The 16,570-nt window shown below is 40.2% G+C and overlaps 1 protein-coding gene across 1 annotated transcript in view; it reads right to left on the bottom strand.

Moving 5' to 3' along the window:
* Positions 1-16,570, bottom strand: part of HSD17B12 (hydroxysteroid 17-beta dehydrogenase 12) — a 156,439-nt gene that overhangs the window by 46,957 nt on the left and 92,912 nt on the right. Inside the window, exon 4 of the mRNA XM_032413947.1 lies at positions 9,561-9,668. Coding sequence (XP_032269838.1) covers positions 9,561-9,668 — 108 coding nt within the window. The remainder of the gene's footprint in view (positions 1-9,560; positions 9,669-16,570) is intronic.

Genomic DNA, 16,570 nt, shown 5'->3' with positions numbered 1-16,570 from the left:
GAAAAAAAAAATCCATGTACCTATTCCACTTGCCATGATTGGTGACACTAGGCTTCAGTCTCATTCAACACAAAGGAGGGCACAGACGCCAGAGATCCAAAGATCTACTTGAACCTCCACTTGGATTTCTCACAGCTCTCTCAAGTTTAACATATCCCAAAGTGAAATCATCATTTTCTTTACAGAATTTGCTCCTGATCCAGAGTTTCTTGTCTTTGGCAAACAGCACACAGTTGTTCAAGTCAGAACCTGCAAGTTTCTAATTACTACTTGTATAATCCTGGACAATGTATTCAACCTCCTTAAGTCTGTTTCTTGTCCATAAAATGGACACAAAAATAGGAATGCCTACCTTACGGTATTGTTGAGGATTGCATGAGATTCGTTAGCACGGAGGCTGACATATAAAAGCACTTAAGGATGTTGACAATAATTATCAGAAAAACCAAGCAATGGCTACTGTTATTGATCACTCCTTCTATCAGACAAAACCTTTGATGAGGACCCTCCCTCAATAGATGTTGGTCCGGTTTCTATTTCCTAAACATCTCTGCAGTCAATCTACTTCTAACCATTCCCACTGCCCACATCCTAAAGTCACCACCATCATCTTATGTTTCATTGCTAAGAGAAGCTCACTGGTCTCCTTTTATTAATTCTTGCCCTCTTACACTCGGAAGTCAGAATAATCTCTCCAAAATTTTAGTTATGATGTCGATTTCCTGCCTACACTCTACAATGTCTACACTGTCCTTCCATTAAGCCTACACCTATTAACCTGATTTTCTAAGGTTTTCGTGATCTGGCCCTGCTCAGTCTCCTGACTCTGGCCACTGTCCCCTTTGCAGTGCGTGCTCTAGATCTACAGGTCTTCCTTCAGCTCCTCCAAGCTGCCAAGCACATTCGCCTCTGGGCTTTTCTTCTCCCTGGGATCCCTTCCCGTATCTCTTCTCCCAGGGCTGATCAGCCTTTAGGTCTCAACTTAAATGTTACTTTCTCAGAAACCATCTCTGACACTCTCCACTTCCTCAGTAACACAGCCATTCAGTATGTGCAACACATTCCCAAATACTTCTTCAAGAGCTGTCCTCCATGAAAGCAGAAACAGTATCAGCTTTATTTACTGCGGTATCTCTGGAATTTTACTTGTTGAATGAACTGGTACATGAATCAATCAACAAATAGGAAAGGAAAGGTACCCTATAATGAAGTATTTGTCTTGGATTCCTGGGGTAGAGGTTCTAAACCCTTGCAATTTCCAGGATGACAAGAGTTTCTTTGTTATTCATGGTGGGCCTCTGGATCACACCTGAGTTTATGCTAACAAGATGAATCAGGATGGGGCTTGGTCACCCAAAAGACCAACTGTGTGACTAGAAGGTTAAGACTTTGAGCCAGCCCAACCTGAGAAAAGGGAGGGGGACTGGAAACTAAGTTCAATCACAGAGCCAGTGATTCAATTAATCATGCCTACATAATGAAACCCCAATAAAAACTCTGGACACCGAGCTTCTTGGTTGGTGAACATCAATGTGCAGGGAGGGTGATGCATCCTAACTCCACACTGAAGCACTGAGTTCAGAACCCTCTTAGAACTTGTCCTATGTGTCTCTTTATTTGGCTAGTGTTAATTCCTACCCCTCATAATATTAAACTATAATTGTGAGTATAGTGCTTTCCTAAGTTCTATAAGATGTTCTAGCAAATTATCAAACCTGAGGGGGTCACGGGAACCCCCAAATTTGTAGCCAGCTGATCAGAAGTGCAGGTGGCCTGGAGACTGCTGAACTTGCAGTAAGTGTCTGAAGTAGGGGTGCTCTTGTTGGGGACTGTGCCCTTGAACTTGTGGAGTCCATACTAACTCTGGGTGGTAGGGACAAAATTTGATTGCATTACAAAAGGGATGTTTTGGAAGTGACTGAAACCCCTAGAAGGAAAAAAAATCATATCGTGGTATAACACAGAAGCTCCAGCCTCTCTGCAAGCTATCATCTCATCATGCTCCTGTAAGCCTTTCCTGTAGACTCAGCTAACAGCTTCTGCCCTTTCTTGAGCCTGGGCCATTTTATACCTGAGCTATAGGGTGGGGTAGCAGGGGGAGAGATGGGTAGTTATTTCCAAACACATGAAACTTATCTTTGGTGCTCTCTCAACTAACTTTATTTTGTCTTTCTATTCTTTCTCCCTTTCTCTGCACCCCATTGATCACCAGCCTACCACTATAGTTTCCTCTTCAAGTCTCTCCTTTTCCATTTCAAAATTATTTTTCCATGGCTTTCACTAACTACAATAGCCATTTCCTCCATGTGACTGATTCAGCAAGAAGTAAACCAGTAATAAACCGAATGTATTAATCCCAATGAGATGTAAATGAAGATATCACTGGCCCTTTCTGAGACATTTTATCATTTTTTAAAAAGATTTTTTATCCATTCATTGGAGAGAGAGAAAAAGAGAGAGCAAGTGAGAGCACGAGCAGGGGGGAGGATCAGAGGGAGAGGGAGAAGCAGACTCCCCGCTGAGCAAGGTGCCAATGCAGGGCTCAATCCCAGGACCCCAGGATCATGACCTGAGCTGAAGGTAGACACTTAACCGACTGAAACACCCAGGAGCCCCCTTCAGAGACATTTAAAAAGTGAACTTAAAGCTAAGTGGTTTGTTTGTGTTTTTTTTTTTTTGAGAGAGAAAGAGAGAAAGCATGTGTGCGAGAGCCAGGAGTGGGGCAGAGCAAAAGGGAGAGAGAGAATCTTCGGCAGGCTCTGGGGCTTGATCTCACAACCCTGAGCATCATGACCTGAGCCGAAATCAAAGAGTCAGAGGCTCAATGGACTGAGCCACCCAGGCGCCCCTTCAAGCTAATTTCTAATTAGTAAAGTTCCTGAGGAGAGCAAGAAGCTAATAAGTAGCTTTATAAATTTCTAAGCCCTCTGAAGAAGCAAGACTCTTCTACTTGTAACTTCCTTAATCAGCTGGGACTGGGAAGCTGCACAACTCCTAACAAGTTCCTTCCTTCCTGGAGATCCCAGAAGAGTTTTCCTCAACCCAGTTCCTTCAGCCCTTTGGCTCTCTCTCCTCAGCCTACACCTATACCTCTTCCTTTGATACGCTGGGGACTGAACTATAAGGAAGCCATCTCTGGATTCCAACCCAAATAACCTAGAAGTTTGCCATTTGGAAGCTAACTGGCCCTTTCCCCCAGTAGCTAATAATACTCTTGGGTCTTCTGTTAAGAAGCTTTAAGGACTTACGTATAAATAGAAATAGAGTAGACTGATCTTAACTATTCATCTCTGCTCAAACCATATTTTAGGATATATATTCTCAACATTCGACTATTCTCTATCCTAGAACATTCTGGAAAATATAGGTTTTAGGGGAGAAAAATGGAACACATATGCCTCCCAAGTATTTCCTATATTCCATAAGGTTGCATGGGCAAGGGTAACAAAAAAATATTTTTTGCATTTAGCCAAGCAGAAAGGAAGGACACTAATAAAAAAATAATCTATCAAATATATAAGTGGAGCAAGTATTCACTTACAAAGGGCATGGGAAGAAAGAGAATAGTAAGTTCTAGTCCAGCTTTTGCAATAAATCATTTTTTACCTTTAACTGACTTGTATTATCTATACTATGTTAGATCTATACTATTTTATTATCTATACTATTGTTATTATCTATACTATGTCTAAACTATTGTTAATACTATACCATTAAAATACCTCTTGGGGTGCCTGGGTAGCTCAGTCAGTTAAATGTCTGCCTTTGGCTCAGGTCAGGATCCGGAGTCCTTGGGATGGAGCCCCATGTCTCAGCAGGGAGCTGGCTTGTCCCTCTCCCTCTGCCCTTCCCCCCACCGCCCCCGCCCCCGCCTCATTCTCTACCTATCTCTCTCTCTCAAATAAATAAATAAAATCTTTTAAAAATGATGCCTCGTAATAAAATTACGGCACTGCGTACAGACAGAAAAAAGTCAATAGGTAACAGTCCTGAATACACTAAGCCAGCACAGCATCACATCAGCCTGTACCAACTGATTCTCTTGATTCTGCAACTTACACAAAGCACGACAGTATGTGTGGAAAAGACCTTGACAGCATTTGGCATGGGGAAATTCTTGGTCTAGGATGCATTAAGAGCTTGAATAAAGCAATGATTGATTTTTTTTTTTTAATGAATCACAAACTAAATATTTTTTTCCAAGAGGACCTTTTTATTTTTCTTCTAGAATAAAGAATGTCACTTTTTACAGGTTAAAAAAGTCATAGTAGGGGAATTTGAAAAAGTATTATTTGTGGCATACTTCAAATCCAAGGCTACTCTTTTGGCCTTGCTAAACTCTGCCTCCTGCAATGTATTGTGCAAAGTCCTCCAAACCCATTTGGAGCACGCATGAGAATCTCTCCTGAGGAATCAAGTAAGTAAGCATTATAGCAATCGCATTTTGTTAACTGATTGTTTGCTTATTCAAAGCAGTATTGATGTCATTTTCTCTAAATAGTTCAAGTTTTTTAAGCTTTCTCAAATCTGTGTTTCTTGGCATTTGCCTGAAAGAAGACAGCAGATGCTTACTTATTTTACATAACAAGAGTTAAGAATCCAACTTCTCCACCTTAAGCATTTATAGTCTTATCAAGTTACGGTGACCTTTCTGTATAAATTCAGACAATTCATGGCCATTTTCTCCCCACTTATCTTACTGAAAACTTGATGTTTCTTTCATGACAAAGGGCTTTAGCATTTTCCTATGTAATTCTTAAAATACTAATTTTCTTTATTAAGCATTGACTATATACTTTAGTGGTTAATGCTATTCAAACAGACAGAGTACAGGTTGGTGATTTATTTTTCATGTCATCATTACCAGTTTCATTAATACTCAGTAGAAAAAAATCCTTCTTATGCCTTCATATGGATTGCAAGGTCTTACTAGAAACCGACCTACATGCTTATTATTTTAGGAAATGTTAGAAAGGTGAGACTGACGTTACGCAGAGGAGGAAGGAGAATTTCCCCCTTATGAGACGGAGATGGAGTTACGTGGGATCTGGCTGGGGAGGAGAGGGAAAGTGAAGGAGCTACATACCCAGGGAATTATAAGAAAAAGACATCAGACCTACCACCCCCCCCCCCCCAGACAAGTTCTATAGTGTTATGTCCACCCTAGAGAAGGAACTGTAAGATGAGAGTTGAAATATGACCTGGTGATAACATTTAGCTCATAAAGGTGTTTATATTTACATTTAAGGTGTTTTTAATAGTTCCCTCAAAAACCTTGACAAATTAAAATTACAATGTGGGGCGCCTGGGTGGCTCAGTCGTTAAGCGTCTGCCTTCGGCTCAGGTCATGGTCCCAGGGTCCTGGGATCGAGCCCCACATCGGGCTCCCTGCTCAGCGGGAAGCCTGCTTCTCTCTCTCCCACTCCCCCTGATTGTGTTCCCTCTCTCGCTGTGTCTCTGTCAAATAAATAAATAAAATCTTTAAAAAAAATAAATAAATAAAATTACAATGCAATATATCTGTTAGTAACTATCAATAATTACATACACCTTATGTGTAAGGAGACAGTTGTGGTAGAGTAGGAAGAAAACTAAGCATATAACCAAAGAATAAGATAATGTATATGTTGTTACAGACTTAAAAGGATCATGTAAACATTAGCTACAATTATTTTTATTATTGATTTGTCACCAAATAAAAGTTTAAAACAAAGTTGTGTGTGTGTGTGTGTGTGAATCAGTATTCAATCAGAACAGTTTGATTACAGTAAAGCTTCAAAGCGGGGTCTCTCAACCTCAGCACTATTGAGATTTCAGGCTAAGTCTTTCCTGTGGGGGTCTGTCTTGTGCATTGTAGAATGTTTAGCAGCATCCCTGATCTTCACCCACTCAGGGCCAATAGAACTTCTCCTACCTCCTCCCTCAATTAGTGACAATTAGAAATGTCTCTGAACATTACCAGACAATGCAAAACTGCTCCTGGCTGAAAACCATGTTAAAGCATAAGAAAAATGTAGAAATTATGGCCCTCTCACACAAATTGAGGATGAGAAGACAGCCAACGTGAGCTAGAGCGAAGATGTCCCTCACCAGGCACATGTGGCTATTGAACACTTAAAATGTGGCTAATCTGAATTGAGATATGCTATACGCATACCATACGTGCTAGATTAGAAGACTTAGTATGAGAAAAAGAATGCAAAATATTTTAATAAATTTTTATTTGCTTCTCCTTCTGGGACCTCTATAATGCAAATTAAAAAAATAAAATAATTTTTTATATGGATTACATGCTAAAGTGATATTTTGGACACAGTGGGTTAAAATAAAATACATTGTTAAAATTAACTTTATCTGTTTATTATTTACCTTTGAAAAACGTGGCTACTAGAGAAGTTAAAATTACACACGTGGCTCATGTTATATTTCTATATTTCTATCAGACAGTGCTGAACTTGTATAAAAAACTATCCCTCCTTCATGCTATATATTCCAGGCAGCCTTTGATGACAAGGGAGGGAACTAAAAGAGCTCTGTCCTCAGTTTTCTCTTTACATTCTCCATATTCTCCTTGGATGATCTCCAGTCTCAATGCTTCGATGAGATTACTACTTATAGATAACTCATCTCCAAACTCTATCTTCTGTTAAGAGCTCTACTAAAACCTAGATCCAGGGCAATGGCTGGCTCAATTGGTAGAGCATGTGACTCTTGGCCTTAGGGACACGAGTTCGAGCCCCACACTGGGTGTAGAGATAACTAAAAGTAATAATAAACTTAAAAAAAAAAAGACAGAGATCCTTATGTTTAAAAAAATAATACATAAATAAAACCTAGATCATATACCCAACTATCAACTTAACAACCCCATTTGGACTTTCTGGAGGAACTCCAAACTTAAATGATCCTCATTCCAAAAAAGATTCCTCCAGGAGCCCCCATTTTAGTAAATGGCCCCATTGACTAGGTTCTCAAGCCAGAAACCTCAAAGTCGTCCATGACTTCTCTCTTCTCCTTCATCCCACCTGCAATCTCTTACAAAGTTCTACTTCATTTACTTTCTAAACATTTCTGGAATCCTCCTTTCTCCTACCCCACTGGCTGGACCAAGTCACCATCACTTCCCCTATATCAATTTCCTCTTGCCTTTATACTCTTATTACACCCTGCCCTGTCCTGCCCTTCTCAAAAGTGCTGTCTTTCCCATTAGACATTATACTACATGAGGTCAGGCATTTTCTTGTTCATTGCTATGTCTCTAGTTCTTTGACAAATGATTGAATGAGTGAGTGAGTAAAGAGGGTACAAACTGCTAACTCACAGGTTGCAATTTACTAAGGAGCTGGACTACAAAAACAATGGTTCCATTAGCATATGAGGCCTGGAAAATATCAGTCTTCATGTCTAAATGCAGCACTAATGTGTTGATACACGTCCTAGGATTCTAGAAGTGGGGAAAAAGTGCTTGGGAATCATGTGCCCTGTACTCCCATCCTTAACAGATCTCTCTATTGTGCCTAAACTCACACAGTAAACTTTCTATACGCTGAGTCGGGAAAGAACAGCTGAAGAGTGCCTTTTACAATCCTCCAGCCCTGTGGGAAAATGATGCCTGACATTTTCCATCTTCAGTGTCATAGTCCCAGAGTATTCACAGTTTCAAAGTTACCCAGTGACAAGAAGCTAAAAGTTATGCAAAGCTTAAAACAATCATGAACCTTCCTGAAAGAAATTATTCTCCAAGATTACAAGTTCAAGGTAAGTCTCTTCTCATTGGGGATCCTCAATCTATCTCCATGCCTAAGCCAGCCTTCGTCCCCCAGTCCACGCATGACTAGTCTGAAAGGGGTGAGGACAGGCTATGGCAGTATCTATCCTAACTAGTAAGTTATAGCTGCTACTGATTAGGAAGTTTTAAAAAGTCTAGAACTTTATAGATGTTAGTGGTGTTTTGGGTAGTCCAGAATTAGGCTAAGGAAGAAGAACCTGTAAAAGAGTCCAGGCAATATATGTATTTAGAGAAGAACATGTAGACACAGAGGCAAAAATCAGACCCGTGTCTCCATTCACTTTTTGCCATAGGCTCTCCCAGCAGCTGGAGAGTAGTGGTGGGGGTAGGAAGGGCGTGGTTCTATGTGAAATGGACCAGGCAGGAGCTGAAGTGGATACAATGTCAAAGCCAGAGGGAACTGCAGGTCCAAGGGCACTAGGTAGGCTATGTGTGTTTAACTCTTTTCTTTTATTGCCTTATGCAGAAATTATATAAAAGACCATTCTTTCATAGTATAAGGAAGGGAGGTGGGGGTCTTGACTAAAGAAATGTTAGGAAACTTTTTTTAAAGCATTTTCTTTTTTTTTTCTCCTTTGATAACCCCCAAAAGAAAACGACAGCAAATTACCAGGTTAATACCAATTGAGTCAGTGGGATAAAGAGATTTAGTAAAGAAGCAACTTTTTTCTGAACTAGATGCTCTGTTTCTTTCTGGAAAGGACTCAAAAAATGGTGGGTACCTTTCCAAAGCCCACTTTGCCCCTTAAAATCTGGTGAATTTTTTCCATAATAATTTCCAACACCTGCCCTATCTCAGCAAAAGCACTGGTTTTTGGTAACGAGAGCAAGGTAGCTGAGGTATAACAAAAGGGAGTAGGAGACTCAGGAAAAACAAACAGAATCCCAGTTGTATTGCTTGGTCTTCATGTGACCTTAGGCAAGTCTCTCAGCCATGTGTTCCCAGCTGGGGTGATCTCACTCCCAACAGGACAAAAACTGGTTCAGGGGTGGGCAGTGTGAGATCTTATGCTTTGTCTCTTGAAGCACAGAGATACATATAGTGCGTAAATAAGACATACAGTGTACCTGTGGTGTTAAAATTTCATGAGAGGGAGGATTAGGGGAAAATAATGTCTAAAAAGCCTCCTTGGGTAAGAGGGTAGTAACAAACAGGCTGAGAAACACTTCCCTTAGCCTTCATTTCCTCAACTGTCAAAAAGGGTCAGCATCACCCACCTTAAAGAATTATTATGCTATAACCTTATCTAAATACACACAAAAGAGGGGCACCCAGGTGGCTCAATCAGTTAAGCAGCTGGCTCTTGATGTCAGCTCAGGTCATGATCTCAGGGTCCCAGGATGGAGCCCTGCATCGTGCTCTGAGCTCTGTGGGGAATCTGTTTGAGATTCCCTCCCTCTCCCTCTGCCCCTCTCCCGGCTCACGTGGGCACACGCACACGCATACTCTCCCTCTCTCTGTCTCTCAGATAAATAAATCTAAAAAAATCTTAAAAAATACATACATACAAAAGAGAATGAGAGGCAGAAAATAAAGCAGGCAGAGAAAATAACCCCAAAATTGTAAAAACAGTCATTAAAATATAACTAAAAACAAAGATCCAAATGTATATAATGTCATCTAACAATCAATTGTATTAAAAAGACAATTTTCTTCTCACTACTCACTTTATTGACCGAATACCTAAGATCCAAAAAGAAAACGTATAGTCATAGTAAAAGTCAAATAAAAAGTGCAAGACGAATCTATAAATGTGGCAAAGATACGAACCTAAAACACCAATTTTAAGACCTGCCAAGCTTGTTTTAATTTTATCATAAATATCTTCTGATGCAAAGTCAACAGCAATGGTCCTTGTTTCCACTTTGAATTTTTCTCCTAGGAAAAAAACACAAATAGAGAGAAGGAAAATCATAACACGGCAATTAAGATTAAAGCATTTGATGATATTACCTTTTCAAACTCTTCCCCCCGCCCCAATCTGATACGAAATTTAGACCAGAATCATGTTAGCAATCATGAGACCATCTAAGAGATGATACAGAGTCAACACAATAATTCTGCAATAAAAATCCCATGTTGCTACAGAGCTGGCTGACTGTTCCTTAACCAGTTCTCCTTCTATAAATCAATAATGACTCCTTTTTAGACTCTTAGGTACAAATAGTAAAACATGATTCGTATCATAATGTTATATACTCTTTAAATACCACTGTTTTTTTTTTAATTTTAATTGCAAACTGATGCTTCATAATTTCAGATAGAAGTCTTTATGTTGCAAAATGTTTTAAAGGGTGATATATAAAAGTTCATCTTATTAAAATGGAAATAAAATGAGTATCATCGTCGTGGAATTTAGGGCCTTGATTAACAGTTAATGGTCACCACATTAAAAAACCCACACAAAATGCACAGTGACAGAGCTACAAAATGACAGAAGACAGTCCTCGGTGTTCTATTTTGCTCAGGACAACACAAGTACACACAGAGCTAATGGAAATCACACATTGAGAAATGGGACTCTGGAGAAACCGAACTCACTGAGGTAATGCAGTGTTCACTTCCGCCCTCCCTCGTGAGTCCATTTGAGAAGGCATGGACTGTGAGGTCCTCCAGACACAGGTACCAATTTTAATTTTGTACCTATTTGCTAAATGACTTTGAGCAAGTCACATATCCTCCACGAGCCTCAGCATCCTCTCCTGATAATGAAAGTAATGCTACCCAACCTCTGCTTCGAGGCTCAAGTGCTATCTGGTGGTATGCAGAAGGCACTCCATAAATGCTAAGTCTCCTCTCTCCTCCACTAACGCTGCTCTCACTTCCCTTAGTGCAGTTCAGGTGGCTAAGAATGTTTACTCTTTGGAACTTGATGAGAATTCAGAAGAATTCATTTAAAAATCCTGCTTCCAAAAAAATAAACTTTTCTTCATTCGAAGTCAATGTTGGCTCATCACAGAGTCTGCAACATTAATCCACAAAGGACACTGCTATTCTTGATCTAAAAGGAGTTCTGCCTACAACTGAAGAGCTGGTTCACAAGAGATCTGTTTCTTAGTCTCAATGAAAAGTATTGACCTGAGGTAGGAATCCATGAATAAACTGGAGAGGAGAATATGTGACCTAGAAAATACCTATCTGGTGTTGGGGCGCCTGGGTGGCTCAGTCGGTTAAGCGTCTGCCTTCGGCTCAGGTCATGATCCCAGCATCTGGGGATTGAGCCCCACGTCAGGCTTCCCACTCAGCAGGGAGTCTGCTTCTCCCTCTCCCTCTGCTCCTTCTCTCTCTCTCACTCACTCTCAGATAAATAAATAAAATCCTTAAAAAAAAAAAAAAAAGAAAATACCATATCTGGTTGTTAAAGGCACACTTATATTCCAGTGTCAATGAGTTACTGTATGTGTTCATGTAATGGAGAGCCACAGACCAAGGTGTCCCGTCACAACAGCTCATCCAACAGGTCTTATTATAAATGCTTCCCAGGATTTACCACCAGTAAGTAGAGAACACTGCCCTTATTAGAGCCACAGATTTACAAGAAAAAAAAAAAAGACCCAAATCAAAATGCTGAAGGGTACCTTTTATTAAATGTAAAACTTCATTCAGGAATGAAATGAGATAAATTTATCTATTTATTTTGAGAAAAACAAAGCATGTTTCCACACTAGGGCTATATACTGACATTTAAGAAAAATCTCTCTACTAATAAAAGCCACCTCACAACTCCTGAATCAAATTTACTCTTTTAAATCTCACAGGATTTGGGGAATGTACTTATAATGTAGAGTCTTGTATAGATAGGCTGCTAAACATATTCAGAGACCCTTTTGGAAAGAATGTTATTTTATTTAATAAGAACCCTCAAGTAAGCTTTTCTTTGTACTCACATTAGGATAAGCAAAATGGCTTCTGATGCAAGCTTTTCAAGATAAATCCGATTTTGAACTTGTACCTGGATTACCCTGAATCATGTCCTAGTGCAGTTAACACTGCTTTTCTACCTTTTCTCCACTGCCTCCATCATGAGCTGCTTCTTCTGCAATGTAGGGCTGTCTGATCACGTCCCCCACCCCCTCACACACTTCCAGAGCTCCAGCTGGCTTACGGTAAGAGTCACAGTCTGCAGCAATGGCCTAATACCGCTCTGAACTGACCGCCACCTCCCTACTCTCCCCGCTGTCCCCGGCTCTAGCCACATAGGCCCTAAGCAATTCTCTCTTTTTCTAAGATTTTATTTATTTGAGAGAGAGAGAGCGCATGTGCGCACATGATGGGGGCGGAGGAGCAGAGGGAGAGGGACAAGCAGACTCCGTGCTGAGTGCAGAGCCTGTCACAGGGCTTGATCCCAGGACCCTGAGATCACGACCTGAGCCGAAATCAAGAGTCTGATGCTTAACAACTGAGCCACCAGGGTGCTCCTTGAGCAATTCTTTAAACTCAGAATGTCCCCCAAACACATTCAGGGCTTTTGCACTTTATGAAGGATGACAATGTGGCATTCCCTCCAGGCTCTCTCCATTTACTTAATGTCTCACAGTAAAATCTTGTGATTGTAAATTCTTAAAGAAATTAAAGAACTAAAGAATGTCATTATTAGAATATTACACACCGTTATGCAAAGATACTCAACACTGTTGATTATTCCTACTGTCAAACCACTTGGTATTTGAAATTGCATAGGCTGGCATCCTGCTACTTAAATTGTGGCCAAATACAATCATGCCCTCCTCAGTTTTTTCAGATTGAAGTGATTCTGAGATGGTCTTGGCTCACTGTTTCTCAGCCTAGGCGAAGACCAAAACCTAAGAAGCAAAAGCTGATGAGTGGTATGGGCGGTTCAAGGCAGTCAACTCACCAGAAATAGAGGCAGAAAATCAGCTCTGGCTTATGGAGAATGAAGCCAAGAAATAACTGGGATGATACCATTATTCCATTTTTATCTACTAGTCCCCTGAAAGCTACCCAACTACAATGGTAGAATAAGAGAAAGAAATATTATTTAAAACTATAGAGCTATAGAATATTGAACATCCTCATAGCCTCAAGCATTCTACCACTTTCAAGCATGGGTGCCCTGCTCCTCCAGTCACATGGCTGATTTTTACTCAGAGGTCTGGCCATCATTATTTTTATTTTGCTCAACAAATTGACATCTCCCTGGGGCGCCTGGGTGGCTCAGTCGTTAAGCGTCTGCCTTCGGCTCAGGTCATGATCCTGGGGTCCTGGGATCGAGCCCCGCATCGGGCTCCCTGCTCAGTGGGAAGCCTGCTTCTCCCTCTCCCATTCCCCCTGCTTGTGTTCCCTTTCTCACTGTGTCTCTCTCTGTCAAATAAATAAAATCTTAAAAAAAACAACAAATTGACATCTCTCAAATTTAACAGTCTTTCCCTAAGAATAATTGTATAGGTCTTAGAAAGACTCCTATTTTTCCTCTGTGTGCCTGGGGAAAGGGGGCCTGAGAATGCTAGAAAAGAAATCTCATCTACATAAACTCATGTATTATTTATAATTTTTTATTAATAAAACCAAAAATAATATATTAATTCTCATTTGTCCCTACATCTGCTCCAAATAAATGATCAGTTTTTGCCCTAAGTTTCTTTCACCCTTCCCCATCTTTTCCATATTGTAAATTTCATCATTTAAGATTCAAGTTATGTCACCAGCCTTGTGGACTGTCTTTTCAGGATTCCCATTTCCTCCAAGGTAAAACTACTTACTTACTCTCTCAGCTATGTTCCTAGAGGCCCTCTATATAACCTTAGTAAGCATCATAATATGTTATGCAAACAGTCTATTTCCTAACAAACACAGATCGTTCTCTGTCATCTTTGTATACCAGCACCCAGCACAATGCCTGGCATATAACAGAGGTCACTCAAATGTCTGCCATGTGAGTAAATACATCGAGGCTGACACAGCCCATTTATTAAAATCACCTTCTCAGTAACTTCTGAAACTCTTCCCTATAGAAATAAAACTATACACTGGTAAGAGATGTCCATTATGAGGCATAACAACATAAAGTGCTTACTGTTAGGCATTTTAAAGCATTAAGATAAATTAAGAAACAACTCAGTCCTTCCATTTGTCCTGCATGAGTTGGACTATCATTCTCATAGAGGCAGAAACATTTTAGAGTTGTAGGAAACCATCCAGTCTCATGAATAAAGTACTCTAGGAGCTTAACTCAGGTCACAGAGATGAAGGTTGAAGATATTTTAGTCATGGACCACTCTCCCTATCCCTAGTCCTGAAAAAGATAATTAGGGGAGAGGAGCGACTCTTGGGGAAATAGTACTATATTCAACACCTACCAATTTTAGCTTCTTAAATCTAAATTCATTAAATGCAATTTAGAACCATAAAAATGTATTGCATGTTTTTAAAAACCCCTCCATTTTCACATAAAATGTTTTAGAGTATTTAGAGATGTAAAAAGCACAATGAGTCTTTTGTACTTTTTCTAATTTTAAGGGGAAAACAAAGAACAAAATATCCCCTAACTAAATTCTCTCTACTTCCCTCCTTTTGCTATTTTCCTTCTTTTTGCCCCCAGCCCTTACCATCTCCCTTGTCCCCTACCCCTCAGGGTGAGATATCTCCCCACAGAGAAAGCCTCCTTTGTGTAGCTATGGAGAAACAGGTGATTGTGCCCTAGAAGGGAATAATTCATCTGACTCCATTTTTAAAGACCCATTTAATTATAATTATCAGAGATGCTACACAAATAATGGTCCATTTCTTTTTTTCATTGCCCTTGAAAACACTCTCATGATCATTTTAATCTCATATGAAGAGACCCACTTTCAGTCAAATAAAAAAAAATCCATCATAGTATCACCAGGATTCCATCCCAAACCAAGTATTTCTTTATTTTAAGCCAAGGTTATTATATTTTATTCATTATGGGCTATTTAATTAGAACAACCAACTGAAATAAATAAAAACCATATACGATGCAAATCTGTTCTACTGATAGCACATGAATAGGTTCCATTCTTTTGAAAGCCCCGAGTTCGACACTGGGTTCAGGTGGGCAAGGCACCTTTGAAAAAATTTTCAAATAAGGATGTTTATTTTCCACACTTAGGAAAAAAACAAAACAAAACAAAAGGCCTGCTAATGGAAACATCTGAATTTTATGTTCTGAGGTGAGAAAAATGCAAAAAGTATTCCTAACATTAGTAAAGATTCCAAGATGATGTCATTAATACAATGTAAGTGGAGTGTTTGTGTCCCCCCAAATTCATGTGTTGAAGCCCTACCCCCCCCATGCGATGGTATCTGGAGGTGGGACCCTTAGGAGGTAACTAGGTTTAGGTGAGGTCATGAGGGTGAGGTTCTCCTGATGGAATGAGTGTCATCCTGAGAAGAGGAAGACAGAGAGAGCTCTCTCCCCACAAGCACGCACCAAGGAAAGGCCACCTTCTCATCAGTAAGAAGGCGGCCATCTAACGGGGACCCTCACCAGGAACTGAATCTGCCGGACCTTGATCTTGGACTTCCCAGCCTCTAGAACTGTGAGAAATAAATGTGTATTCTTTAAGATAGGCAGACCATGGCGTTTTGTTACGGCATCCCGAGCTGACCAAAACAGAGTTTGTTCAAAAAAGCGTGGGATGCAGTTAGAAGCCCTGGACTTGGCTGCCAACTCATCCACTTGTTGGCTGAGGGCCCTTCACTCAAGCCTTTTCACCTGCAGGAATCCCCTTACTACAAGAAATAATACCCACCCTGCAGAGTTCTTGTGAGTACATGAGAATGTATTGTAGGGAACTGTCAAGTCTTATGCAAATGTTTGCTTTACATAGATCTGCCAACTTCCACAAAGATGACCACCTCACGGAGAGTTGTCTTCTTCCCAAACAGCACAGGCTGCCATACATATTTTCTGTATCATTCATTCTTTCTCTTAGCATCAGCTGCATATCTATTTTCAAATTGAATATGCACATCCAACTCTACTTTAAAAAAAGTGCTATCTTTATTACTATATTATTCATGGAATCAATGGTCATGATATGCTATTCTTAGCAACGCCTTTCATGTCCAGGTATTTCTTTGACTCAGTCTGCGTGTAATTAACCTTTGAATTACTCTGTTTTATCAGTTCCAAAAGGCACGTTTTTACTCACTTTTTTGGTCTCTGAAATCAGGATGCCATACAATGGATGGCATGCCAGTTTAACCAGTGATTCTTCTTTCTTAATGCTTATAAGCTGCCTCATTGTTTCATGATCACTGGTGTCTCCGATTTGATGAAAGAACCCAAGAACCCTGCTGACAATCCAGCCTTCTCTTTAATGTCACAAAATGAACCGAGGACAGCTTCCAAATGCAAGATTCTCTGTGCTTATTCCGCCAGCACCACTAGTCACGAAGGCAGATTTCCCATCCTCAACTAAGACCCAAAAACCTTAGCCTACGCTCATTCATTCATTCAGGGGCACAGGCATTGGCAACCAGACAAAGCATCTCACTCTAAATCGTCAGCTATGAGAGGAGTGTCCATGTCTGGGTTTTGCTTTGCCACCACACACTCAGAGCCTGATTCACTACAGGAGCTCAATATATATATTTTGACTAAGTAAATTCAAGAAGTACACCCTCTTGTCAGACTTTACCCTGAGTAGAATAGCAGATACTCTCAAATAGGTTATATTTTGGTGAAGGAGATATGCATGAACCCAACTGTTGCTCATTAATATGAACAAAGAGTGCAAAGAGAAAGCAACTCACTCTTGCACAGTGGGATTTTAAATAGGAGGTGACATTTG

Source organism: Phoca vitulina, unplaced genomic scaffold (assembly GCF_004348235.1).
Source record: "Phoca vitulina isolate PV1807 unplaced genomic scaffold, GSC_HSeal_1.0 scaffold16, whole genome shotgun sequence".
NCBI lineage: Eukaryota > Metazoa > Chordata > Mammalia > Carnivora > Phocidae > Phoca > Phoca vitulina.
This window is presented reverse-complemented; position numbering and strand designations above follow the sequence as displayed.